The sequence below is a fragment of the Eleutherodactylus coqui genome, chromosome 1 (genome assembly GCF_035609145.1).
Source record: "Eleutherodactylus coqui strain aEleCoq1 chromosome 1, aEleCoq1.hap1, whole genome shotgun sequence".
NCBI lineage: Eukaryota > Metazoa > Chordata > Amphibia > Anura > Eleutherodactylidae > Eleutherodactylus > Eleutherodactylus coqui.
In genome coordinates this window covers 209658688-209684572 of record NC_089837.1, presented here as the reverse complement: position 1 = coordinate 209684572, position 25885 = coordinate 209658688, and the positions used below count along the sequence as shown (strand labels likewise).

At 46.1% G+C, this 25885-nt stretch overlaps 1 protein-coding gene across 3 annotated transcripts in view; it reads left to right on the top strand.

Annotated features, from left to right (window-relative positions):
- The first annotated feature begins 1434 nt into the window (after positions 1 to 1434).
- Positions 1435 to 25885, top strand: part of PCMT1 (protein-L-isoaspartate (D-aspartate) O-methyltransferase) — a 39161-nt gene continuing 14710 nt past the window's right edge. The window contains exons 1-5 of one of the 3 annotated variants that reach the window (XM_066605483.1): positions 1435 to 1849; positions 15007 to 15111; positions 17397 to 17428; positions 18280 to 18384; positions 22153 to 22273. In XM_066605483.1, coding sequence (XP_066461580.1) covers positions 1573 to 1849; positions 15007 to 15111; positions 17397 to 17428; positions 18280 to 18384; positions 22153 to 22273 — 640 coding nt within the window. In that variant the 5' untranslated portion in view covers positions 1435 to 1572. The remainder of the gene's footprint in view (positions 1850 to 15006; positions 15112 to 17396; positions 17429 to 18279; positions 18385 to 22152; positions 22274 to 25885) is intronic. The other 2 variants (XM_066605485.1, XM_066605484.1) reach the window with 2 other exon arrangements.

Genomic DNA, 25885 nt, shown 5'->3' with positions numbered 1-25885 from the left:
TGGACTGCTACGGAGTGGAACCGGGTTGTCTTCAGCTACTATGCAGGTTTAGTTTGGGCACTGATGACAGCTGTGTTTGTGTCTAAAGACCTCGGGGTGAGCGCCTCAGTCCTGCCTTTGCTGTGAAGCGGCACACTGCCCCCACTGCTGGTGTGATGGTCTGGAGGACCATTGCATATGACAGTCGGTCTTCCCTAGTGGTGGTACAAGGGACAATGACAGCTCAGCAATACATTCAGGACATCCTGCAGCCACGTGTTCCTCTCATGGCGGCTTCCAAGAGGCAGCAGGATAATGCTTGGCCGCACACAGCAAGAGTGTCACAGGAAGCCACAACATTGCCACACTTCCATTGCCTGTCCGGTCACCAGATGTTTCACCAACAGAACATGTATGGGACCATCTGGGACGCCAACTATGACAGCTTACAAGTTTGCACAATCTAGAGGCTCAGTTACTGCAAATATGGAGTGATACACTGCAGGATACCGTACGGAACCTGTATGCCCCCATGCCCTGCATTCTGCTCGGTGATTTTATAGTTGTTGACAATGAGTGTAGATCTGAGCTGAGGTCACATGACCACCGGAGGAGAGAGAGGGGTTCACATAGAAAGGAACAGGTAACTAGGTTACACAATGCATAAAGCGGTTTCCCTGGAGCAGCCCTGTAAGCTGGTCCTACGCCCTATACAGCTGTGGGATGACTGCTGCTTTAGCAGACAACTCTCCCTGCTGACCACCTCCACACACAATACAGAGGAGTAAGCGGCCATCAGACCTCAGCTCACTGCTTATCTTCCCACAAGTATCCAATAAGCCCGGCCTTTCTCTCCCAACGCCTGCTCCACTATACATATGACATGGCTGGCAGGTCAGATTAGTCTGGGGCTGTGGTCACATCTGCCCACGGGTTCTCTGCACAGCCTCGGGCGCACAGCTACGCAAATGTCTGAGGCCCCTATCCTATATCATCTGGGAACATGATGGGGGACATAACGGAATAAGGAGGCCCCCGTTATAGTGAGGCGGGAGCATATGGCGCTGTCCGTCCCGGCGAAGGATGGATCCGGCTTTCCATTTTTCTTTTCCTGCTACGGAACAAAGTGGCGGTGACCGTACGCGTATGGCCAATCTGCACTACTTATCCCCTTATGGAGGCATCTCTGCACTGAAGTGGCAGGTAGCTAGTGCCATGTGCTAGTCACTGACAGCAAGCAGCGCTCCTGCTCAATTACTGCCAACTAATCGGTAAATTCACTGTAACTTTTCCGCGTATTTCCGCAGCCCGCTGCGCTCGTGCATGACGTGGGCCGGCCGGGACAGGGGGAGGAGCCTCCTCGCTGTATTTTTGAGCATGCACAGTATAGCGCCCACTGCAGCAGCAGCGGCACGGGCAGCACCGCAGAGCTGCCACCTCCCCCAGCCACCACCTCGGGGGTGACTGAAGCACAGGACGGCGCCCGCCAACCACCAACACGTCTTCCTGGCAGTGGAGCAGCAGCCGCCCTCACAGAAGGACGCAACCCGCTAACAACGCATTGCGCATGCGGGAGAAGCCGTGACGTAATCCATGCCAGCGCTGGGCGTGGTCGAAAACTCGTCCCTTGTGATAGGGTTGGGCGTGGCCACACGGCTCCCACACGGTCCTGAGCTGCAGCGTGGCTCCGCCCCCTCCTCCTGGCCCGCGGATGACGTCTCCTGGCTGGAGGTGTTGGGCTTCCTGGGCAAATTGCTGGGCGCAGTCGCCGCGCTGAAAGCAGCAGAGTACCTGCTCCGTGCGCTGTGTATAGCCATGGCCTGGAAGTCAGGGGGAGCCAGCCACTCCGAGCTGGTCGGCAACCTGCGCAGTGAGTGTGGAGGGGCAGCCCGCACGTCCCCTGTCATATATGGCTGCTCCAGTGACATGACAGCCGGCCGTGTGTAGCTATGTGATAGAGCTGTGTGTGGGGTGTGCTGGGCAGTGCCGCATGCTACAGACGTGTGCACGGGCGTCTAGAGGGGGGCTTCTGGCCTGTGTCCTCCAGGGACCCCGGGGCTTCTAGCTGATGTCATTAGTGGCTGTGCAGCAGGATGGAGGGACCTGTAGCCATGCTGACCACCTGTGCCCGGCAGCCCTTACTGCTCTGCCAAGTCATTGCCAACATCCTGTAGTACTAGGGGTGACATGTCACATATGGGGGTGGGGGTAATGTTGGGGGGGTCGTCTTTAAGAGGCAGGGCGGACTATGTAGGATATTGACCCCCTTTTTAAGACCTGTGCAGATGTTGACTCATAAGTTCAATCAGGAAACCCCTTTTCCTCTAGAGAATTCAGGATGGTAAGGAGGGTCCCGGCAAAGATGTTCCTGAAGGTCCCGGCACGTCTGTTCTTTAGGTTGTGCTCTCATTGCCTTCAGTCTCGGCAGATTTGACTGGACCCCGATGGGCGAGAGGTTCGTTGGTGTGCGTGGCATCGTGTAATGCCAACGCAGGTCCGCAGGCAAGCTGAATACTTTCTGCCAGGGTCCTCCGCAAGATCGCCGGGTGTCCCAAACTTTGTACCATACCCTTAAATTAGGCACAGTGCTCATGAATGGCACCCTGCAGACCCCCTTGACTCATCATCATCATCACTCGTGGCCGAGCATGATTGTCTTCCAAGTATAGCGTTGGGTCCATAGGGGACTACAGAGACCTATTCTTGATCCGCAGAGTCTTTGCAGTGGGTACGTCGGTTTCCAAGTGGAGGACGGTCCCGGCAGGGGTCGGCTTGACATGCTTACCTCTTGATATATCGCTATCTATTCATGCCTTTTCAAAATTCGCCGTGCTGTTGGTAATGGCTGACCCCCAAATTGAGCGCTCAGGGCCGGGAGTTCCCAGTGCTTGGGATTATCAGGTTCAATCATGAGTTATATTGGACGAATGGCACATGTGGTGCTATCTTGTCCTGGGGCTTGGGGCATAAGCTGCAGTGGAGGCGCCAACATAGATATGAGCAGGGCTCTAAAGTATATATTTATCAGCGGGTCCGTTGTAACGTCATATTCCTAGGCAGACGGCGCGTTCTCTTGCCACGCACGGAGTAACTGTTTAAAGTTAAGTTTCCCATAAACTAAAGTTATAGGACATCTTTTCTCTTCCGTCCGGTAAAAAAGACTAGTGGAGGCATCTGCACCCCCTATGGCACTTGGGAGCCTCAAGAGGACAACCATTTCCCAATATGGATGACGCTGCCGCCCCCTCTAGTAACTAGAGCTGGGAAGAGCAGTTCTAGCTCTGGCAGACTCGGTGTAACCGTTCCTGGCAGCCTTTCCTTGCCGGGGATTGCAGCACAGGCGGACTTGTGGCAATCAACTTTTGTATAAGTTGTTCAAGCCTTATCACACAGCCTGAGGTTACAGTCTCTGTTATTGCGGTATATTATGGCAAAAGATATCATCCTGAGATCCATCACCATAATAAAGGGATCGTAACCAGCTCTTCGTTCAAAGTATGCAGCACTAACATGGAACTTACGAAAATATCATCTCAGCGCAGTCGGCTCACCTCTAAGTTAAAATAGGTGCTGCAAAAACACTGACTTATGCCCTGAAAAAACGGCGCGTGTAAAATTCCCCGTGCCCACTGTATGCTGGGGTCCATTCGCACGAGTGTATTTTCTGTCCTTAAGTTTTGTACTGACTGAATACGGACCATTAAATTAGTGTGTTCAGATGTGCGCTACAAAAAAATTGCAGCAGGTCCTATCTTGGCCTGTGGGAGTGTAAGGGCTCCTGCACACGGATGGCTATTTGCTGCAAAATCTGCACTGCGTATCTCCAGCAAATAGTGCCCATAGCATGCTATGGGAAAATCAATTCTTCCTGCGCACTTGCGGAAACCACATGCAGTTTCCGCAAGCGAAGTCAATGGAAGCCTTCCCATCCACTGCCCTTCTGCAATCACATTGTGGAAAGGTCACGGATTCTGCGTTATTGCTAGGCAATGACGCGGGAAAAGCAGGAGTTTGGGAAAAAAATCTGCACTGCGCATGTGTGACGGCGAGCCGTGTGAACCATCTGCAGTACAGATTGAAAACGAAATACAGGTACGCGCGGACACCGCTACTCTCAGGCCTGGATTCTGCATGCAAGTGGCCTAACCAAAAACACCCGAAAATAGATGTTTTTATTCATTGTGTGTTCATTGTACTTTTTAGGTGATAGCGGGGATAAAGAAGTGACATCAATCGGGCCTTCTTGCTTTTTTTTTTTGCATACATGTTAAAAAATATATATTATAAAATTAATGGGAAACTGTGTTTATGGGCCAGAATTGCATCCGCCCACGTGAATGTGGCTGTACTCCCACTCAAACGGCATCTATTTCTGACTTATTTGCAACTGGTACAGCGGGTGAGATTTGCTAAGTAAAATCATGTTAACAAGTAGAATGCGAGGTGCCAACTTTATGGTTTCCTGGACTGTATTGAGCAGTGTGAAGAATAAGGGAGTGACGTGGCTAATGTATCATTTCTAATTGTCTCTTCCCGCAGCACCAAATACTAAGGGGGCTTTTACCCATAGCGAGAAATCGTTCGCCCAAACGCACGGGCAGTCGATGCCACAGTTTGATCATTCGTTCAGGTGGTCAGTTTAAACACAAAGATAAATTGTTTCCTTTTTCCCGGATGGTTCAGTTTGCTGCCCCAGTGAGGACAACAGCGCGATCGCTGTTTATACCAAATGATTAGCAAATGAGCCTGCAATGATTTTTCTACTTGCATAAAATGACAGATAAGCCGACTAATTACTGTTCAATCAGGGGTACTTTATAAGTTGGCATTTTGCTTAAAATAAAATGGAGCACTGGTCTGGTGAGTGGCACCAAAACTATTATTTTGCACGTGTCAAGTTTCACCATCTCAAAAAAAAAAAAGTAACATTTTGTAATACTTGATAAATGTCCCTGCAGTCTGTCATCTGTGCTCACATTGTCTCTGACTACCAGTTATGGGTGGCCTAGGCCAATTGCCAGTTCAGCTTGGCTGAAGTCCCTCCTGCGTCTTGTATTCCTGCCTGCTAGACTTCCGGGGTTAATGTATACTTCGAAGCACTGAATGTTTATTGCTGTTCATGTACAGAAACTTGTAATCGACCTTCCGTGTGAATCTTCTAGTCGTACTGTGACACACTGCAGAGTAAAGAAGTCCTTACTAATAGAATCAGAATGATAGAAGGGACCTCCAGGGTCATCGGGTCCGACCCCCTGCTCAGTCCAGGATCACTAAATCAGTGTTGGCGAACCTTTTAGAGACCGCTGTCATTATAAAAATGACAGGGCTGTTTCAAAATAGCTTGCAGATTTTGACTGCTTTTTAGAGGCTTAAATGCTGAAGAATTTTCCACAGAAGTTTCCGTTGAGGACATTCTGCAACATTTCCGCCACGTGTAAACATACCCCAGCGGTAACCGTAACAGCCCCCAGAGCGACCTCAGTGGTAACAGTGACAGCCCACAGTGGCTTCAGTAGTAATGCTTTTACTAGTGGGGCCGATATACGGGACACTATTAGCAATAGTATCCCCTATATCAGCCCCAGTAGTAATAGCGTCCCCCTGAGACTCATATACTCACCCCTTCCTCCTCGTTGAAGCGCTGCTGCTTCTCTGCTCGGCGCTGCTGCTGGTGCACACTGTGACGTCAGCGTGCTGCCGGACACCACCTCTCCTCCCCTCTGCTCTAGTGGAACCAAGTAGTAGACGTCAGGGGAAGGGAGAGGAGAATCCCGGCTGTACACTGATGTCACAGCGTGCAGCGGCATCAGCGCTGCTGAGAGAATACCAGCAGGGGAGTCGCGGCACCTCAGCCGGTATTCGCTACCATGGTGAGCGGCAGACGGCAGCACGTGCCAGCAGGGAGGGCTCTACATGCCGCCTCAGGCACGTACCGTAGGTTCGCCACCACTGCACTAAATCATCCCAGACAGATGTCTGTCCAGCCTTTGTTTGAACACTTCCATTGAAGGAGATCTCGCTACCTCCCATGGCAACCTGTTCCACTCATTGATCACCCGCACTGTCTAATATCTAATGTGCCTCCTTCCTTTCAGTTTCATCCAATTCCTCCAATTTTGTTCGTGCTTTTTTTTTTTCATTTTCTTGCCCAGATGTAGGACTTTCTATTTCTCCTTGTTAAATACCATTCTGTTAGTCACTACCCACTGTTTAAGCTTTTCTAGATCTTTTTGAATACTCTCTCTCTCCCCTAGTGTTAGCTATCTCTCCTAGTTTTGTGTCGTTGGAAAATTTGATCAGTTTCCCATCAATTCCCTCCTCCAGATCATTTATAAAAATGTTGAACTACACTGGGGCTAAGGCCACCTGCAGACAGGTGGAAATTCCACGGCGGGATTTCCCATGGAATTTCCGCCCCTGGAAGCTGCCATAGGATTGCGTTAACAGCCGTGATTTGGCCACACGAAATTTTGCGCGGCAAACAAACCGCGGCATGCTCTATTTCTGTGCGGGGCTCTGCGAGCCCCGCACAGAGACGTCACTCACCAGCTCCGCTCTGCGCATGCGCCGGCTAGCTGGCACATGAAAGAGCCGGGGCCGCGGGAGCAGGTGAGTGTCACGCTGCTCTCTGCAGACGGTCGAGTCCCGCTGCCAGAATTCTAGCAGCCGGATCCAACACGGCCGTCTGCAGGCGGCCTAAGACAGAGCTTTGTGGTACCCCACTTGATACATTCTTCCACTTGGATGTGCAGCCATTTATGACCACTCTTTCGTATGATCACTCAGCCAGTTGTGAATCTGCCTAATAGTTGCCTTTTCAATCCCAAAATTGGTCATTTCTTTTTTCAATAAGTATAGTATGACATGCTTTGTCAAATGCTTTACTAAAGTCAAGATATACTATATCTACCGTATTTCCCTGTTGGACTCCGTTGGTGATACTGTCATAGAAGGACCAGTCAGAGCCATTGCTTGCTGGAGGCGGGGTTTACTAACCCCATTAGCAGCAAGTGATAATCTGTCGGCGACTGAAGCAAGAGCTCTGGAGACCAGCGGGAGGGACCTGGACGAGCCTACTAGGTAATGTATTGCTTTGTTTTTTAAAGTAGCTGGGGCTTATTTTCGGGGTAGGACTTATATTTCAACCCCCCCCCCCCCCCCCCCCCAAAAAAAAAATAAATAAATAAATAAAATTAAAAAAAATCAGGGTAGGGCTTATTTTAGTGGAAGGATGGTATGACAGAGCCAGGTGGTCAGTGTGCCTAGACATATGCTGCTGGCACCTAACTTTTTAGTCTGTTTTCTGCAGTGCTTATTAATAACTGTCTAATCTGCAGGCTATTTTCTTGGTCATCCCTGCTACTGGCTCCATAACAGAAGAAGCTGATCAGCTGAAAACCACAACACTAACCTGCAGTCACTCATGTGGTTTTCGGACAGCGTTTTTGATGTGCAATTAACATTCATATCAAGAATGCCATAGAAACGCGTTGTGAGCGCCATGTGGAAGCCGCCTTATTAATGCCCTGATAGCTGGTCTTTAAATAACTGTCAGTGTTTTTGCACCTCTTTGAGGGCAGCATAAGGTAGTGACAGGCACACAGGTTACAGTGACATGTCTGCTGTGTTCATCATATAATGATTACATATTATGGCGGCTCCTTTCTCCGGAGGATCAGTGTGGTGCCCAGCAGATGATTCTCATTTACAGGTCAACCCGACCTCAAGAGGATTGAAGCTGCTGCTATAACTCCTTACACACTGATTCCCTGGAGAGAGCGGCCAGGGACCTTACATCCGAAGGTCCTGCGCACATCATCACGTAACCACGTCCTGCCACTTCACATCCTCTACAGCCGAAGACACAAGGATTGCACTTATTGCACTGCTCTTGCCTCCATCTCATGCACTGTCTGCTTGCTGCTCCTTGCTGTGGTCCCAGATAGGCCCCTTGAACACGGGCGGAAATTCCACGGTGGGATTTCCTGCAGAATTTCCACCCGTGCCCGCTGCCATAGGATTGCATTAGATAACGCAATCTTAGGCAGACAGCCGAGATTTGTCCATGTGAAATCGCACGCGGAAAACGAATTGCGGCATGTTCTATTTCTGTGCGGGTCTCGAAGAGGCCTGCACAGAAATGTCAGTAGGGACGGGCCGGCTGGGTGGCAGCCGGCACACAGAGAGGAGACACCGGGAGCGGGTGAGCCGCAGGGCTGTGCAGGGACACGGGTCCGCATCCCGCTGCGAGAATTCTCGCAGCAGGATCCGACCCAGCCGTCTGCAGGCGGCCATATTTGCTCTGCCCACAGGCGGTGCGAATATTGATTTCACCATTTTGAAGAAAATCAAAATTGTGCGTAATTAAAATGGTGAATTGAATTAATCCCCCAGGCCTCCAGTATATTCAGATGTTTACAGTACGTGTAATTAATAGGTCTCAGGACTTTACTGATCAGAGCTGAGCTTTATGCTGTCATACATCAGGGGAGCACATTTACCTCTACAGGTCCGTCAAACCTTTGTGCCATTTAGTTACTAGGAGCGCTGAAAGAATAGAACAGACCCTTATGGGGCAGATTCATAAAAGTTGTCAATATTAAAAAAAAAAAAAAAAAAAAAAAAGTTTGCCCATGGCAGCCAGTCACAGCTCTGCTTTCACTTTGCAAGAGCAGAATACAAAATGAAAGCAGAGCTGTGATTGGCTGCCTGGGGCAATAGTTTTTTTTTTTTTAGGGTATATTTACACGTCGCTGATTTGTTGTTGGTGTGGATTTTAGTGCAGATCTTCACCAAAATTTGCGACAATCTGAAGAAAATGGCAACGTATAAACCTACCCTTAGGCAGTTGCATAAGTCTGCATGGTTAGGAGCGCACCTCTCGCCCCTGTTGGCTGTGCATGCACATTTACACTGCAGTTACCAGTCTGAGGAACAGGGTGGCGGGGGGCGCTCTCCTCAAGATTACTATAAACAGTGTCCAGTGGATTGTTTCAGCATTCCTACTAGCTAGACAGCGTTTTCTTGCTACTAGACCTGCAGCTGTAATATACTATCATTACATGGGGCAGCATATTAAAGTGACCCTCTGGCTTCAGAACAAGATTCTATCCTGGGACCAGATGATTTGGGGGTATATTACCTGCACTTGTCCTCTGCTGTTAATCCGATCCACTGGTTCTGGTCCCGGTTTTTGGCCATCCAAGATGGCTGCTGCAATTTTTTTATTTAACTAATTCACACTGATCTCTAATTATCCAGTGACCATGTGAGCAACACTGGCCAATCGGAAAGCGGATGTAGTACATTGGTGGGTTTAACACTACCAATGCACTGTGGGGATTAGGTAGTCAAAGATATATTGGCCATCTTGGAGTGCTAAAAAATGGAGACCTGAAAGCAGTAGAATGGACCTATGGCAGAGAAGAATAAGTGCAGGTAATCATCCACCCCTCTGGTCTCACAACAGAGTTTTGTTTAGAACTGCATGGTCACTTTAAGCTAACAGTCCCTTTTCCAAGGTGTGTTCACACATGGCAGATTTTGGTGCAAATCCACAGCAGATTCCATCATTTCCATTTGAAATCTCGAGTTAAAATCTGCTGTGGAATTTTTCAGCTGTAGAAAATCCACAGCAATTCGGCTAAGGGTGAACCCACCATAAGATTGTACCTAAATTCACTATATAGACATAATCATGTTCATTAGACATGTACATGTTCAGTACTAATCTTTGTGTTTTCTGGGTGATGGTGTTTATATGTTGCTTGTATAGTGTCTATTGTGAGAACATGTTCCAGTTTGTAATATGAGCTATTAAAGGGGGGTTTCCAGGCTATTTCTTTGGCTGACCTATAGTTGATTGGCTGGGGTCTTCTACTCGGGACCCTGACCGATCTGCTGTTTGGACGCCTACTGTCACCAACAAAACCCAGGGTGCAGAGTGGAAGCAGACTGGGTACTGGTCACACACTGGGGTCGGAGCTATCTGCTTCTGTGCTGTTCTCTGTGCCAGTGAAGCTGGCTAGCTGATCTGTTTGGGTCTTGAGCTGCCGATCAACAGTTCTCAAGATATGTCGTCAATATAAATAACCTTAAGGGTATGTTTACCTAGCAGAAATGCTGTGGAAAATCTTGTGGCAAAATCCGCAGTATTTCTGCAGTAGGCCGGCTGCTGACAGCCGGGCTCCGGGACGAACTCCGCTGCAGGGTTCCCGCGTGCAGGGTCCGACCCGCCCGTGTGCAGGAGGCGTAAGGTGGCTAAGTTCTGAGACCTAAATTTGGGAGAATTTTTCCACCAAATAAGACATAGACCGGGCTCACATGAGCGGGTTGCATTCTGGTTGCCAGATTTAACTGTATGACCATGGAGACTCACAGATGGTCATGCGCAGTGCAGTTTTTTTCTTTGTATTTCCCGTGCCATTGCTTAGCAATGACTCTTGTACCCGCAGCCCATATGCAGTGTTAATTATATATGGGCCGCGGACCACATGCCTCCATTGACATCAATGGTGGCCATCCGCACGGATTCCAGAATACAAGAGAGCATGCTGCGATTTTTCTTCTCATGGAATACGCAATTTGTACCTGTGAGTGTGAAGGAAAAATTTAAAAATGCATGCCTTTCAATACCCGTGTTTTCCCGTGAAAAGACTCTGATCACAGAATCCGCAATTCAAATTCAGTCAGCTGAGACAGGCCACTGTGTGTGTGTGTGTGTGTGTGTGTGTGTGTGTGTGTGTGTGTGTGTGTGCGTGCAAAAAACGCACTTCTGAATACCCCAATGAAAATCAATTCGGTATGTGCGTAAAAAAATCTGCAGGTAGTATGCAGCGTATTTATGCTTGTGTGAATGAGCCCTTAATCTGTATTGGCACTGGATGTGTTCACCTTACAAGGGGCTTCAGGAAATTTGTAATGACTACTTTTTGGAGACAGGTTACAACTGGTGATATTTTATGAGGATACCACTTCTAAAATTCCGAAAACCCTGAATAACTGCTATGATGAGTCTCTGAATTTGCTTCATACTTTGAATTGCACGTCCCTGAAAATGCAAACCCTTCTAGGACAAACTGAAGGCTGTCTCTTTTTTTTTTCTTGTCCTTGAGGGTTTTCCTTCTGGCGGAGCTCATGAAGTGGACTTCAGACGTCTTGTTGTCTTGTGCTCCGTTCCTATGATGTTAGCATGGCTGAATAGAGCTGGCGAAAACTAGCTTAGTGTGCAAATTCCAGCTGTGTTCCCAAACCTTGTCTGCCGTGCTGGCCGGACCCAGGGTTCTGAAAGCTGGCGTTATTCTAGTTGCCCACACATAGCTCTCAACACACAAGTTCTTTTTTTTTTTTTTTTTGTTTTTTACTCTAATTTTGCCCTTCTTGGCAATCAAAGTGATAGTCGGACAATAGTCATATGTAGTAAAGTGTCTCTAGCCCTTGTATACCAGATTCCCCCCCCCCCCCCCCCCCCCTCATTAGTGGAGAAGACGGCCCATGAACATTTAATGGCATCAACTTTCACTCTTGTGTTTACTTCTTGCTCTGGCTTCTAGCATTTCCAGACCTTATCTTGTAGGCTGTGCTTGTAGGATTTGCTATCTTTCACCAGCAGCTTTTGATTAAAGTTTTTTTTTTTAAAAGAAACTTTTCCCAAAGTCCTAGGAATAATGTACAGTAGCTCTGTAAAAATGTCTTTGTTGAAGGGGCTTTCTTTGGGTATAAGTTGGGGGCACTACTCACTGAGATCATGCCGTGCCTCTCCTGGTTGGCGAACATAATCGATCCAATGACAAATGCCATTAGATGTGTTGATCAGAATACTTCCACTAGTAAAAAGGAGGAAACTGAATAATTACATTGAAATAGGAAAACTGCCCCAAGATGGAATATCATGTTTGGGGGCAGCTGAGGGAGCCTCCTGTACATTAAAGTAATGTGCAACAATATTGAACAGCTTAAAGGTATATTTACATGACTTTTTGTGTTTTTGTATGGTTTTAATCAGTCATATCTAGAACTACTTCCATAATTTAGCCAGTTATCCATGGTAACTGCAGTCAGTTATTTGTACTTTTCTGGCTTAAAGGGGTTGTCCCGCGACCAAAACGAAAAATTTTTCACACCCCAGTCCCCCATGTTAAGCAAGCATCACAAACTACCCATGTAAATCGGTTTTTTAGAGCGTTTCTACTCACCATAAAGCTGTTTCATGAAGTTATAAAAATCTTCTTCCAAGATGGCCGCCATCTTCTCCCATGGTGCACTGCGGGTCTTCTCCCATGGTGCACTGCGGGTCTTCTCCCATGGTGCACTGCGGGTCTTCTCCCATGGTGCACTGCGGGTCTTCTCCCATGGTGCACTGCGGGTCTTCTCCCATGGTGCACTGCGGGTCTTCTCCCATGGTGCACTGCGGGTCTTCTCCCATGGTGCACTGCGGGTCTTCTCCCATGGTGCACTGCGGGTCTTCTCCCATGGTGCACTGCGGGTCTTCTCCCATGGTGCACTGCGGGTCTTCTCCCATGGTGCACTGCGGGTCTTCTCCCATGGTGCACTGCGGGTCTTCTCCCATGGTGCACTGCGGGTCTTCTCCCATGGTGCACTGCGGGTCTTCTCCCATGGTGCACTGCGGGTCTTCTCCCATGGTGCACTGCGGGTCTTCTCCCATGGTGCACTGCGGGTCTTCTCCCATGGTGCACTGCGGGTCTTCTCCCATGGTGCACTGCGGGTCTTCTCCCATGGTGCACTGCGGGTCTTCTCCCATGGTGCACTGCGGGTCTTCTCCCATGGTGCACTGCGGGTCTTCTCCCATGGTGCACTGCGGGTCTTCTCCCATGGTGCACTGCGGGTCTTCTCCCATGGTGCACTGCGGGTCTTCTCCCATGGTGCACTGCGGGTCTTCTCCCATGGTGCACTGCGGGTCTTCTCCCATGGTGCACTGCGGGTCTTCTCCCATGGTGCACTGCGGGTCTTCTCCCATGGTGCACTGCGGGTCTTCTCCCATGGTGCACTGCGGGTCTTCTCCCATGGTGCACTGCGGGTCTTCTCCCATGGTGCACTGCGGGTCTTCTCCCATGGTGCACCGCGGGTCTTCTCCCATGGTGCACCGCGGGTCTTCTCCCATGGTGCACCGCGGGTCTTCTCCCATGGTGCACCGCGGGTCTTCTTCTCCAGTCTGAGCTCCACTGCGGATTACAGCCACCTCATTGGCTGATCGGCACCACGGGGCGGAGCTATGTGATGACGCTGAGAAGGGGGAGGAGCCAGGACCAGAGAAAACGTTTGGTCATCGCCATGGAGACGGGGACGCCAGCATAACTTCTGTATGGCCAATATTTAATGCACGATGTATATTACAAAGTGCATTAATATGGCCATACAGAAGTGCATAACCCCACTTGCTGTCACGGGACAACCCCTTTAAGTACATTGGTAAACATGGTGTTCGTGTGAACACCGTATAGTATTTAATAAGCCGCTGCACCACTAGTTTCAACAAATTTTTATGATCGAGACATCAGAGTGGTCCTGTGCACAACTCCTGTACTAACTTTTTCAACAGTTTTCGGGTGAAAACCATACCAGATTGGTAGAGTTGGAAGGGTCCTCCAGGGTCATCAGGTCCAACCCCCTGCTCAACGCAGGATCACTAAATCATCCCAGACAGCCTCTGTTTGAAGACTTCCATTGAAGGAGAACTCGCCACCTCCCATGGCAACCTGTTCCACTCATCGATCACCCTCACTGTCTAATATCTAATCTGTCTCCTCCTTTGAGTTTCATCCCATTGCTTCTAGTCTTTCCTTGTGCAAATGATAACAGGGCTGATCCCTCTGCACTGTGACAGCCCTTCAGATATTTGTAGACCGCTATTAAGTCTCCTCTCAGCCTTCTTTTTTGCAAGCTAAACATTCCCAGATCCTTTAACCGTTCCTCATAGGACATGATTTGCAGACCGCTCACCATCTTGGTGGTTCTTCTCTGAACTTGCTCCAGTTTGTCAACCTCATCATTAAGTTCCAGCGGTTGACCCCCTCCACTAATCTCATACATCCCCCTATCCTATGATCTAATAGTGGATACGTTAAAAATTTGCACAAGCCCTTTAGACCTCGGCTGGGTCGGATTCCAACTGCGAAATCTCACAGCGGAATCAGACCTGGCGCCCCACAGAGACCCCATACTCTCCTCTCCAGATCCGCCGTGAGAGACTTAGCCAGCGTGCATGGGCAGAGCAGGGCATGACGCGGGTTCTCGCACTATTTCTGCAGTGCCCACTGAGCGGAATATCACGGGACGACGGCTTTCATTGACTGCAATGGAGGCCATCCATACGATTTAAAAAAAAAATATTTCCCCTCCCGCACAGCATATAACATGCTGCGATTCTCCCCCATGAGCAGAAAATCGCAGTTTATTTCCGATCTTGGGCAGGGGAGAATCATTTACCATTGCATGTCTATGGACAGTCACTGCTGCAGAATTTGCAGCAGGCATCTGGCCATGAATTCCGCAGCGATAATCCATCCGTGGGCATTGGCCCTTAATAAACCCCCTCGCCCATGTTTACACTTTAATTTTTTTTTCGGGACCAAGCATTATATAGACATTCATGTAGTAGAAAGATGACTGTCTACAAAATAATTAAACAATATTTCAGTGGTTTTCTGGGTTTTAGATTGTTACTTCTTAATGGCCGTTATGCAAGTATCTTTGGGTTTTACTTCCTCACAATTTGGTGTGCGTGAAAGTTTTACTTTCTATCCAGAGTGACACCCTGAGATCCGACACGCAGGGTTGCTGCTAGTCTAGCCGGACTGATACATTGTAGCAGAAATGTGCTTTGTGGATTTACACTGGATACCTATGTAGCTTCCAGCAATCCTGTATATTGGGAGCAGTCAGGATCCAAAACACAAAATGTAATATTCATAGAACATTTCACAAAGCCAGAAAACCCATTTACTAATTACATATTTTGCTTCCTGCACAAAATGATCCTCCTAACTGTCTCCTTAAATATCTTTTCAGAAAATGGTATTATAAAATCTGACAAAGTATATGAAGTAATGTTGGCTACGGACCGCAAACATTATGCAAAATGCAATCCTTATATGGACTCTCCTCAGTCTATAGGTAAGGTCTCTTCCTTTCAACTTGTCCATGTATTGTATTTTACTACTACTCCCATTGGACGTGGTCATCAGTGCACTTGGTTATAGTTTATGTAGTCATGTACTGGTAAAAGGGGTAAATGAAGACTCATGCACATAATGACTCCAGATGATGGTATTATGCACTCATAGACCTCCGTATGCCTAAGATTTAAGATTGAGGTATAGAGCACCTTTTTTTTTCTTTTTCCCCTAAAGAGATTCCATATAAATCCAATAGAGGAACAACTGCATTATGGTCCATTCACACTTCGCTGATTTGGTGCAGATCTGCAGCAGACTTCACCCCTTCAATTTAAATGTAATTGAAAAGAGTGAGATCTGCTACAAATCATCAATATGTGAACACACCCTTAAATAAAAGTTAATTTACACGCAAAGACAATCTTTTAAAAGATTGACAGTTTTAGCAATCGTTTTGCATAAAGTACTAATGGCACTAATGACCATTAGCATTTTATCAGCTGCATTTGTGTGCAAATGAGCCTCCAGGAGCTGCTTGCAGAACACAGTGGTGGTCTGAGCTCTGCAATCAGCTCCTTTGCATTCATGCTGACAGCTTATACGAGAACAATGTAATCAGCCACTCCCATGGAGAACACAGCATGTAGTCTGTATTATCTATTTTCCAGCTGAACTATGGATTTTAAACTCGCCTTAAAATCATAGTTCAGCCAAAGAGTAAACGATGGGAGCATAGACGCACAATAATTATCGCTCATTTGCCATCGTTTTAACGAATTCTGAGCAATAATCGTTGCATGTAAATGGGCCTTAACCCTTCTAGATCCAGGGGAGAATAGCTGAATAATCCAGTGCTGCACAGAGCATCATATGCCTACAGCTCTGTGGTCCAGAGCCTCAGAGGTCTGTGTTTTGTACAGCATCCTACCAATGGCTCTACCATGTATATGAAGCTTAACATTTAAATCTCTTTAAGGGTTCGTTCACATCAATGTTGGGGTTCTGTTCGGAAGAGCAGTTTTGTCCGCTAAATTTCGGACAGCTGGTCAGAAATCTAACAGACCCCATATAGTCACTGGGGGTCTGTTCTGCGTGGTTGAATCCATCATAAAATGGAACAGTTTGCCATATTTCTGCTCCCACACTAGGAAAGCAGGACTGACTGACGCTGATGTGAACGAGTCCTAACACAAGTATGCTTTGCATCTTAAACATAAAAAATCCATAAATGCGCAATATTTAAAGGGCCGGTTTACGTTTTGAGTGCACGTTTTAAGAGGTTTTCCATCTAATAAAAAGAAATGTAGCAATTAAATATAGCGGAATAAAGTGCAGCTTTTATGTCAGCTTAAAACCTGACTAATTGAAGATTGGTTGCTAGGGATATGCTGCCTGGCAACCAGATTGGAAGAGCTTTAGTTGTTCTGCGATGTATCTCTGGCATCCGGTCTCATCCGAATGACTCTGTCGTTGCGGCGGCAGCATTGTAACAGCAGAGACCGTCTCACGCATGGCTGCAAATACAGCCGCGCAATACTTCATGTTATCCTGCGTTCAGACTATTCGAAAGATGATTACACAGAGGTGGAAAATCTCTTTAGTCACCACTTCTTATCTCAACCTTCAACAACCCTGAAATACCTTGAAGGGACTGCTAAACTTAAAATCCCAATGTGAATTTTGACAGAAAACCATTGATGTTGTTTATATATACATATGGAAAACTTTTTGAGATGAAGATATCTTTTTTTGCAATGCAGACTTCCTGTTTGAAGTACTGTATATTGAAGGGCACAGTCTTTAGGGAAGGCGTTCTGTAGGAAACATCTAAGGTTTTCTCAAGGTATGGGAACTTTTACATATCTATATTTTTTTCTTTAAATGTCCTTTAGGTGTTTTATAAGTTTTAGGTTTAGTGGTCCTTTCAATCTATTTCATTGTATTAGTTATCTCCTTTACTCTTTCATCAAACCATACCTACTTTGTACTTTTATTATACATAGCCATTTCTGAGGAAGGGGTTGAGTCAACCGAAACGCATTAGTTTGGGTGGTTTTTAATTATTAAACAATTGGGTTAATTATTCGTTGTAATAATCTCTATTCATTAGGAGTTGTGCCTTTTTAATGTCTACATTTTTTAAATATTTTTCTTCAGCCTAATTATTACACTTAACGTCTAATTTTTTTTGTAGCCTGATGTAAAATGTCGTTCCTCTTTAGCAGGTTTTCCATGATGATTAAAACCTACTTTTTAAATTTATTTTTTTTCTTCTCTTACCAGGTTATCAAGCAACAATTAGCGCCCCTCACATGGTAGGTGTCATAATACGTAGGATTGTACTTTATTTTGCATGTGATATTTCATTTATGCTTAGCAGGACAACTTCAATAAGTTGTCTGGTTATCGGACAACTCCACTTCAACAGGGCCACTGTATTAAAGGAAACTGTCACGACCCCAATGGCATCATAAACCAAGTTATGCTTCTGTTAGAGGGTGTGACACAGTTGGGTTTGGGGTGTGGTGTTTTTTTTTTTTTTTTCCTTTTCACACTTCCTTGCTCAGTGGATCCAGAGTTGTTTTCGTCTGAAGTCCCGGCGGCGCACAAAAATCTTATTCTCTTCATAGTCCCGCGTGCAAGCTGTCCTCAGACTTGTATAGGAGTGTGCATGCATAGGTCTTTGAAGAAAGTCAGATTTTCATGCTGCATGCAACTTCAGAGGATGACACTGCTGGATCTCATTGGCTGTAGCAGTCACCTGATTTCCTGTGACCTCATCTGTCACAACAAACTCTAGGACCACAACGGGGCTACAGCGCTTAATCTCGGCATTTGTGGAAAGTTATATAGTTCAGTTTAATAATACAGGGCGCCCTATTGAAGTAGGGTTGTCCGGTAACTGGGCAACCCCTTTAAGGCTGGCTTTACATATATCCGTTGTGTTATGCCTGAGCTGGACACAACTGACCATTGTCTAGTGTCCATCGCCAGGTAGAAAAAAACTTAATATGCAGTGTTTTTGTTTGGTGCAGGAAGACCCCTATCATCACAACTGATCCAACCTGACACACAGCTGTTTTCCTGGGATCAGTTTTGTCATCCTTTTCCTGGATTCTGTTTTATGCCAGATCTTCTGAAATTGTGATATTTCTTTTTCATTTAGCATGCATATGCATTAGAACTCCTGCACGATCAGTTACACGAAGGTGCCAAAGCCCTGGATGTAGGTTCTGGAAGTGGAATTCTTACCGCATGTTTTGCAAGAATGGTAATTTATATTCCCTTCTTATTACAAATGTAAATAGTGTGACTTCAGAAATAGTATTTTCACATGTGTGCAGCTATATAACATGCCAGCTAATGTAACTAGACGTGCTCTGTAATATAATGGGGTGTCACTATTCATTAGTACGGTGCCATTTTACATATGACTTTAGAATGGTTTTAATTTGCCGCATGCTCCATATGTGAGGTTCACATAGGTTTCTTAGCTGTCATAGCCACTTGGGCATGGGTCTAGCCTGAGAAAGGGGTGTCTCGTTGGAATAACCTGTATTCACAACATTATGTTTGTGTTCTCAGTTGCGGGCTAAACATTTAGCTCCATGTTCAGGATTATAGAAAAGTTATTTTCTTATTTAAATGGGACACAGCTGAACACCCACCCTCTGTCAATGTCCCATTAGATTCACCTCCTGTTGCCTTGAATTGATCAAGTTGGCAGACTTCACCACTTTCATGTCGGACATCCTCTATTGATAATAACCAGTGGAGAACGCCCACTTGACACATTTATGGTGTCGGGATCTGAATCTAATGGGACTCAATGTGGGGTGTAGAGTAGGAATAAAAGAAAAGCTGTCATAGCGTTATGTTGTGGACATGACTGGCCTCATTTAAGACAGGTTATGAGTTGTATTGTGCACTCTTCTTCATGATTAATTTTTTTTCAAGCTGGCACTATGCAGACAGTGATAATTCCATGCCCAATACCCGCTGCTTATACCTCTTTATATCAGTCAATGAGTGTTACATTTCAGTTTTCATGTTTCCAGATAATCTTTGAGAAGGGGACACAAGTGTTTGGTGGTTTCATGGAGAAGTTATCTTTAGTATTGTCTGAAGAACAATCCTCCTTACTGAATGCATTTTCTAACCTCTTTATTGAATGTACAATAAGAGCCAGCGCGTTTCATACTAATACACTTTCTGTACTCTGAGCTTGATGATGCCAAGCATTGCGTTACAGAAATAGCCACTTTCTGCTGAGTGCAGTGCAATACACCAGGGCTGCTGTCAGCTGATGACTCCCTCCACGAGATCCTTTTAGAGAGAGACTGCAGCCTCCCTGCCAACATCTAGTGCCAGGCATTTCACAAACAAGCAGTAACCTATAGTTGTCATAGTGAAAACCTTTAGCTGCTCCCCTGACACTTCTACATTGTGCCTCCTGTGTTCAACTAAAGCGCTTTTGTTCATTGTCGCTCTCAGCTGTGGTTTTCACGATGGCGTTTCCAAATCAAGTAACCCTTTTTATAGCCCTCCTGCATACATGTGTTGCCATTAAACAGAAAACAAAACGTGGCAATCTGTTGTTGTGGATAATTATAAAGTATTAGCCCTGGAAATGCATACCTTTTTTATAATATTTCCGTTTTATTTCCCTCTTAGGGTAGATCTATGCTTATCCTGGGCTGCTTTCATTTATTTATTGTTGATTTTCCAATCACGTCTGCTGGAAGCTTGTTCCAAGCATCCACTACTCTTGCAGTGGAAAAAAAAGATTCCTGACGTAGCTTCTGAATGATCACTGCATTAGGAACATCTTATCAGGATCATGGTACCACATGATGGCCGAGGCGTGATCTAGACTTTGATGTGCTGACCTTTCCTCAGCACAGCATAAGGCAACATTTGGCAGTCATGTGTAAACATGGTGGTTTTAGTGACTTTGGCCATGGGCAGATTGTTGGTGCCCAGAGGTTGGTCACACTAGTTGGCTGTTCCCAGACTATGGTATCAAGACTGGTTGAACCATGGGCAGACATCCAACAGAAGATCACACAGCAGCAGGCCACATGTGGTTGATCCTAGAGGAAAGTCTCAGGTAGCACTTCTGATATCTCAGCAGTGATGTGCCACAGTGAACTAACTGACCCAGTACTAAAATAGCAGGGAAGTTGGGCAAATTTCCACAATTGCCATGTGACTACTGTGTCGACTGGGGTTCAATAGCCAAAGACCAACGAGTGCCCCAGATGACCCAATGTCATCGTCGGCAATGCCCAGGAAAGAAGTCAATGGACCACAGACACAAGCCAAAATGTGTTCTGGAGTATTGAGTCCTGTTTACTTCTGAACTGTACTGATGGCTGGGTCCGCATCTGGTGTAAACGGCATTAAGCTGTGTCCCATGGGTGCACTGTTGGGGTTCAAAAGGCCAGTAGTAGTGATTTTTGTGGTTTACAGAGCATTTTCTTGGCATGTCCAAGGACCATTTGGTTATCCTACCATAATGGTGAACACTACAAGGACCTGTATTAGCTGCATATACCTCTTCATGTAGTCTTCCTGCACCACAGTGCCATCCTCCAACAGGACAGTACTCCATGTAACTGAGCTCTGATCACTAGGGAGGTTGGAGGAACATGACAATGAATTCTTCACCTTGGCTTGGCCCCTCAATTTTGCTAGACTTTTAAGAGCATTGGACATATTTAGGATATGCTGGAAACTCTATCAGATCTGCTCTCGCTTCTCTGCAAAATGTACACAAACCGACAGCTGTTGCAGCGGGCATGGGTTGAGTTGAGGATGTTCGCCACCTTTTGGATTCTGTTCCCCAACGTGTGGACCAACCCATTGTTGAGTTAGCTGTTCCTTACGCAGCTATCATTCAATGTGTGTGTGTATAGATGGACATATACTGTAAATTGTCACCATGGCACACTGATATTGAATATACAATCACTCTTAATGAGGAGAGAGCGATTTTATTTTTTTTTATTTATTTTTTTTATTTTTATTTTTTTATTTTATTTATTTTAATTTTGCCCAGTTTAACAGGAATTTAATATTTGATTGTGGGGCAAATTAAGTTTGTACTTCCTCATACACATGGGTTGTTTTAAATCTAATTTCAGCACTCTTTGCTGTAACGTTTGTAGATAGACATGAAGAGGATATCTCCGTAGCCGCTGTACATCTTCTGCCAGGTGGCGTGAAATTTGTTTCACCTGTACAAGCCATGCCACTAAAACTATTACAATTTGGGTGGGTTTTTCACAATACTGTACATTTAAAGGGGTTGTCCCGCGGCAGCAAGTGGGTCTATACACTTCTGTATGGCCATATTAATGCACTTTGTAATGTACATTGTGCATTAATTATGAGCCATACAGAAGTTATAAGAAGTTTTTCACTCACCTGCTCCGTTGCTAGCGTCCTCGTTTCCATGGAGCCGACTAATTTTCGCCGCCTAATGGCCAAATTAGCCGCGCTTGCGCAGTCCGGGTCGTCTTCTGTTCTCAATGGGGCTCCGTGTAGCTCCGCCCCGTCACGTGCCGATTCCAGCCAATCAGGAGGCTGGAATCGGCAATGGACCGCACAGAAGAGCTGCGGTCCACGGAGGGAGAAGATACCGGCGGCCATCTTCAACCGGTAAGTAAGAAGTCACCGGAGCGCGGGGATTCAGGTAAGCGCTGTGCGGTTTTTATTTTTAACCCCTGCATCGGGGTTGTCTCGCGCCGAACGGGGGGGGGGGGGGGGGGGGTTGAAAAAAAAACAACCTGTTGCGGCCCGGGACAACCCCTTTAAAAAGTAGTCTAATCAACCCTTCTTCAGATAAAGCAGCAGAGCTTCTGAAACGTCCTATGCCTTTCAGCCCACCAACATGATCCAGTGATCTTGGTAGCTGAGAACCTGCGCCTTATAGAAGCGATGTAACTTATGGTATAAAGGAGTATGTAGACGGGAGGTTTCATGAAGTTGAATGCATCCTACATTATTTGTCATGGAAATTGTTTTGTTTTTTCAGGTTGGTGCAAAGGGCAGAGTCGTAGGAATTGATCACATTAAGGAGTTAGTAGATGATTCTATAAGTAATGTGAAAAAAGACGATCCGTCGTTAATGTCTTCTGGTCAAGTGAATCTTATAGGTAAGTGCTGGGTACATTTTTAGTTCATAGTCAAAAGTGACATTTTACAGAGCTATATAAAAAATCTGGTTGTTTCTAAAGTGCCTCAGCAGCTGTCGGAGGGCAGATAGTCTGACCGTTGTAATGGCTGTAAAACTTATGTTCTGCACATCCTGGGTTAAACATCCAGGTGCTGTTTACATCCATATTAAAGGGAGGGTAATGTAGTAACAAAGTGGTTAACACATTATCACTCTCTGTCAACCAACTCGCTTGTCTGACACAAGTTTAATTGTTTAGCATTTTGTTCGCCCCTTCACAAAGACAACAATTTGTTTACATACAATGGATTTTTCGAATAAAGAGTTAAAGGGGTTGTCCAAACTTAAACTATTGCATTGATGCCCTGGCTCAGCAGATTGCTGTTCAGCTTGACTGCTTCAGCTCTGCTATTGATGGCCTATCATAAAGATAGGCCTTAAATAGTCTACAGGCTGACAACCCCTTTAATGTACAGAAATGCTTAACCCTTACCAATCCAATGTTGGGCCTGCCCCGACATCATTTTTCTCCACAGCTCCAATGTGTGGACAGGCCCAACACTGCAGTGCAGGGGTGCATCTGCACCCGATCATCAGACACATCGGGTGCAGATACACTCCTGCACTGGTCCTCCTCAAGGATCCCATGAGGAGATGTACGCAGACGTGTAACCGTATGTTTGGATAAGTCTGCCAATGACTTCCAATATTCAGATAGAAATACCTTAATGGCTATGGCCACCTTTTTGGGAGGATTTTTTTTTATTTTTATTTTTTTCTCTCACTTGAATATCTGTATTTTGGACTGGCAATCATTTTTGCAATAGGGTTTCATTAAAAATGTTGCACCGTTTGCCTTCTGCAGCTTCTACATATTACTGTACATACACACTGCAGTCTAAGGGTTCTTCCACACGGACCAGTTAATAGTTAACATGAGCAAATGATGACGGCGTTGTTTGCTTTCAAATGGCATCTGTTTAGATGAGCAGATTTTTTTTTTCCCAGCATATACTGCCAAACCTAGTGTAAATGGATCCTTAGAATTATGACAGTTACCATCTAATTAAACAATACACAAATGAAACTGTGTTTATGGCGTATGTAAATGTTTGCCATTAGTGTTTTATTTTCTCCATAATATGTGCAGTGCAGGTTATTTTGATGGAAATAGGGCTGACGACAAGGTGGAAGAGGTATTTAGGTTTTCAGTGTTTGGCGTCTTTCCCACGAGCGTATATCAGCCGTCTGTTTTCACGGCTGGCTGATATACGCTGTGATCTGATGCATTGGATTCCAATGCATCAGATCACTTGGCCGTATTCCTGAGACGTAAAAGCGCCCGACTGGCCAATATAGCGTCGGGCGTTTTTACGTTGGGCCAAAAAGATAGTCCTGGAACTATTGGGCCAGAATACGTTGGCTGCTGCATAAGCAGCATGGGAGCCCGTAGCAGCGGCCATAGGTGGCGTGGCTGCTAAACTCCCTCCCTCTTCTCTCCTCCTCCCCGCTGGCTCCCTGCAATGGGAGGGAGCAGAGCTAAGCACCGTCCCGTCCCGCTTCCTCCCATTGATGGCTATGGACATTGCAGAGAGCCAGCGGGGAGGAGAGGACAGGGGAGCCTGCACAGGAGGGAAAAGGGGCAACGGCATGGTAGTCTCAGTGTATATGTGCCGAGACCCATGCCGTCTAATCGGATGCACAAACGCTTGATTCGTGCGCCTGTTCAGTTTTTTTTTTTTAAATTCGTTTTATTTATTAGTAATATGCAGTTTGCGAAATATACAGTAAGATAAACTTTGCATTGCACAAGGTGATATAAACAGAGATAGTCACATACATTGGATTAACCTCGACTTGGTTGCTGTGTATCTCAATCTATCTATTTGTATATTGTAACGTTGAACTTTTAAATTTGTAAAAGAAGGAAAAAAAAAAAAAAAAAGGGAACAGAAAAATAACATCCAGCTCTGCTCTTCCTTTTTTCTTTTTAGAGTTAGGGAATTCAGGGTTGTGGATCTTCCAGGCGCTTGTCCATGGGGGGGAGGGGCGGGGGTATTAAGGAGTGGAAAAAAGGGGGGGGATTAGCGCGGGATAGGTTTAAGTTTTAGTCTGTGGTCAAAGTGGAGTGAGATTCTAGCCAGGCTCCCCATACTTTTTGGAATTTGGTCGGGCATCCTCTTTTTTGGTAAATAATTTTTTCATATGAGGTTACTGTATTTACGGACTGGACCCATTGTGGGACCGAGGGGGGCTCTGTTGCCATCCATTTCAAGGCTATTTCTTTGCGAGCTAAGAATAGTGTCTTTTCTAGAAAAACGCGGGTATGATGTGGCCATACTTCCTCTTCCAGCAAGCTGAATAGCGCCACCTTGGGGTCTAGTTCTATGGATAGTGGGGGTCGTAGAAGTGAGTTCACAAGGTTTATCACCTTTGACCAAAACTCCCTAACGAAGTGACATTCCCATATCAGATGCCAAAAGTCCGCCCTAGGTTGGCGGCATCTCTGGCATGAGTCTGAGGTGGTGCTACGCATTTTGTGTAATCGGTTGGGAGTAAGGTAGGCTTGATGAATGATGTACAGTTGAATTAGCTTATTATTTACAGCTGGTGACACTGATAGGTGAGATTCAGAGATATCCTGCCACTCCTCAGGTGTGAGGGAGGTGATGGCGAGTTTCCATCTATCATATGGGGGGGGAGGATTGGGATTTATCTTAGCTGATAGGAGATGTGTATATAGGGCTGAAATTAGGCCTTTGGGTCCTTGGGATCTGAGGATGCCTATTGTGGGGAACTTGGATATCTGGGCCAAGGGGGGATGGAATTGGGAGTTTAGTGCATGTCTTAGTTGAAAAAACCTGAATAGCTGGAGGTGTGGGGCCTGCAGCTTATCGCGCAGTTGTGTAAATGTGGGGAGTGTTCCATCTATGTATATATCATTTAGTGTGTGTGCCCCTTGGGCGATCCAATATTGTGGGTCTGGAACTGACTGTAGTGCAGTGAGGCCCGGGTTGTTCCAGAGGGGAAGTTCTGGTAACACCCCCTGGTAGTTCTGCAGTGCCTTTACTTCTTTCCATACGTTGAGAGCCAATTTGTGAAGTGGGGTTAGTTCAGTGGTTTTGGTGCGTTCCGGGAATTCTAAGAAGTTCAGGAGATTGTGTCCAGTTACTTGTTTCGCCAGTTGTTTGTCTGCTATAGGCAGTTCTTTTCCCAAAACCCAGGGTCTGATGTTTCGTAGTTGTCCTGCTAGGTAATAAAGCCGGAGGTCCGGAAGGGCCATTCCGGCTTGGTCTTTGGGTCTTTGTAGGATCGATAGGCTCAGCTTGGAGCGCGAGGAATTCCAAATAAATGTTGTAATTAGGGAGTTTAAAGTCTTGAAAAGGCTTTTGGGGACACTTACTGGCATGTGTTGCAATATATATAGGGATTTGGGCTGGATGACCATTTTAATAAGATTTATACGCCCGGCTACGGATAGTGGCAGTTTAGCCCATCGTTTCAGTTTGAGTTTTGTGTTTTCTAAAAGTGGATTTATATTGTCTGTAATTGCATTGTTGTGGTCACGCGACATGATCATTCCCAGGTATTT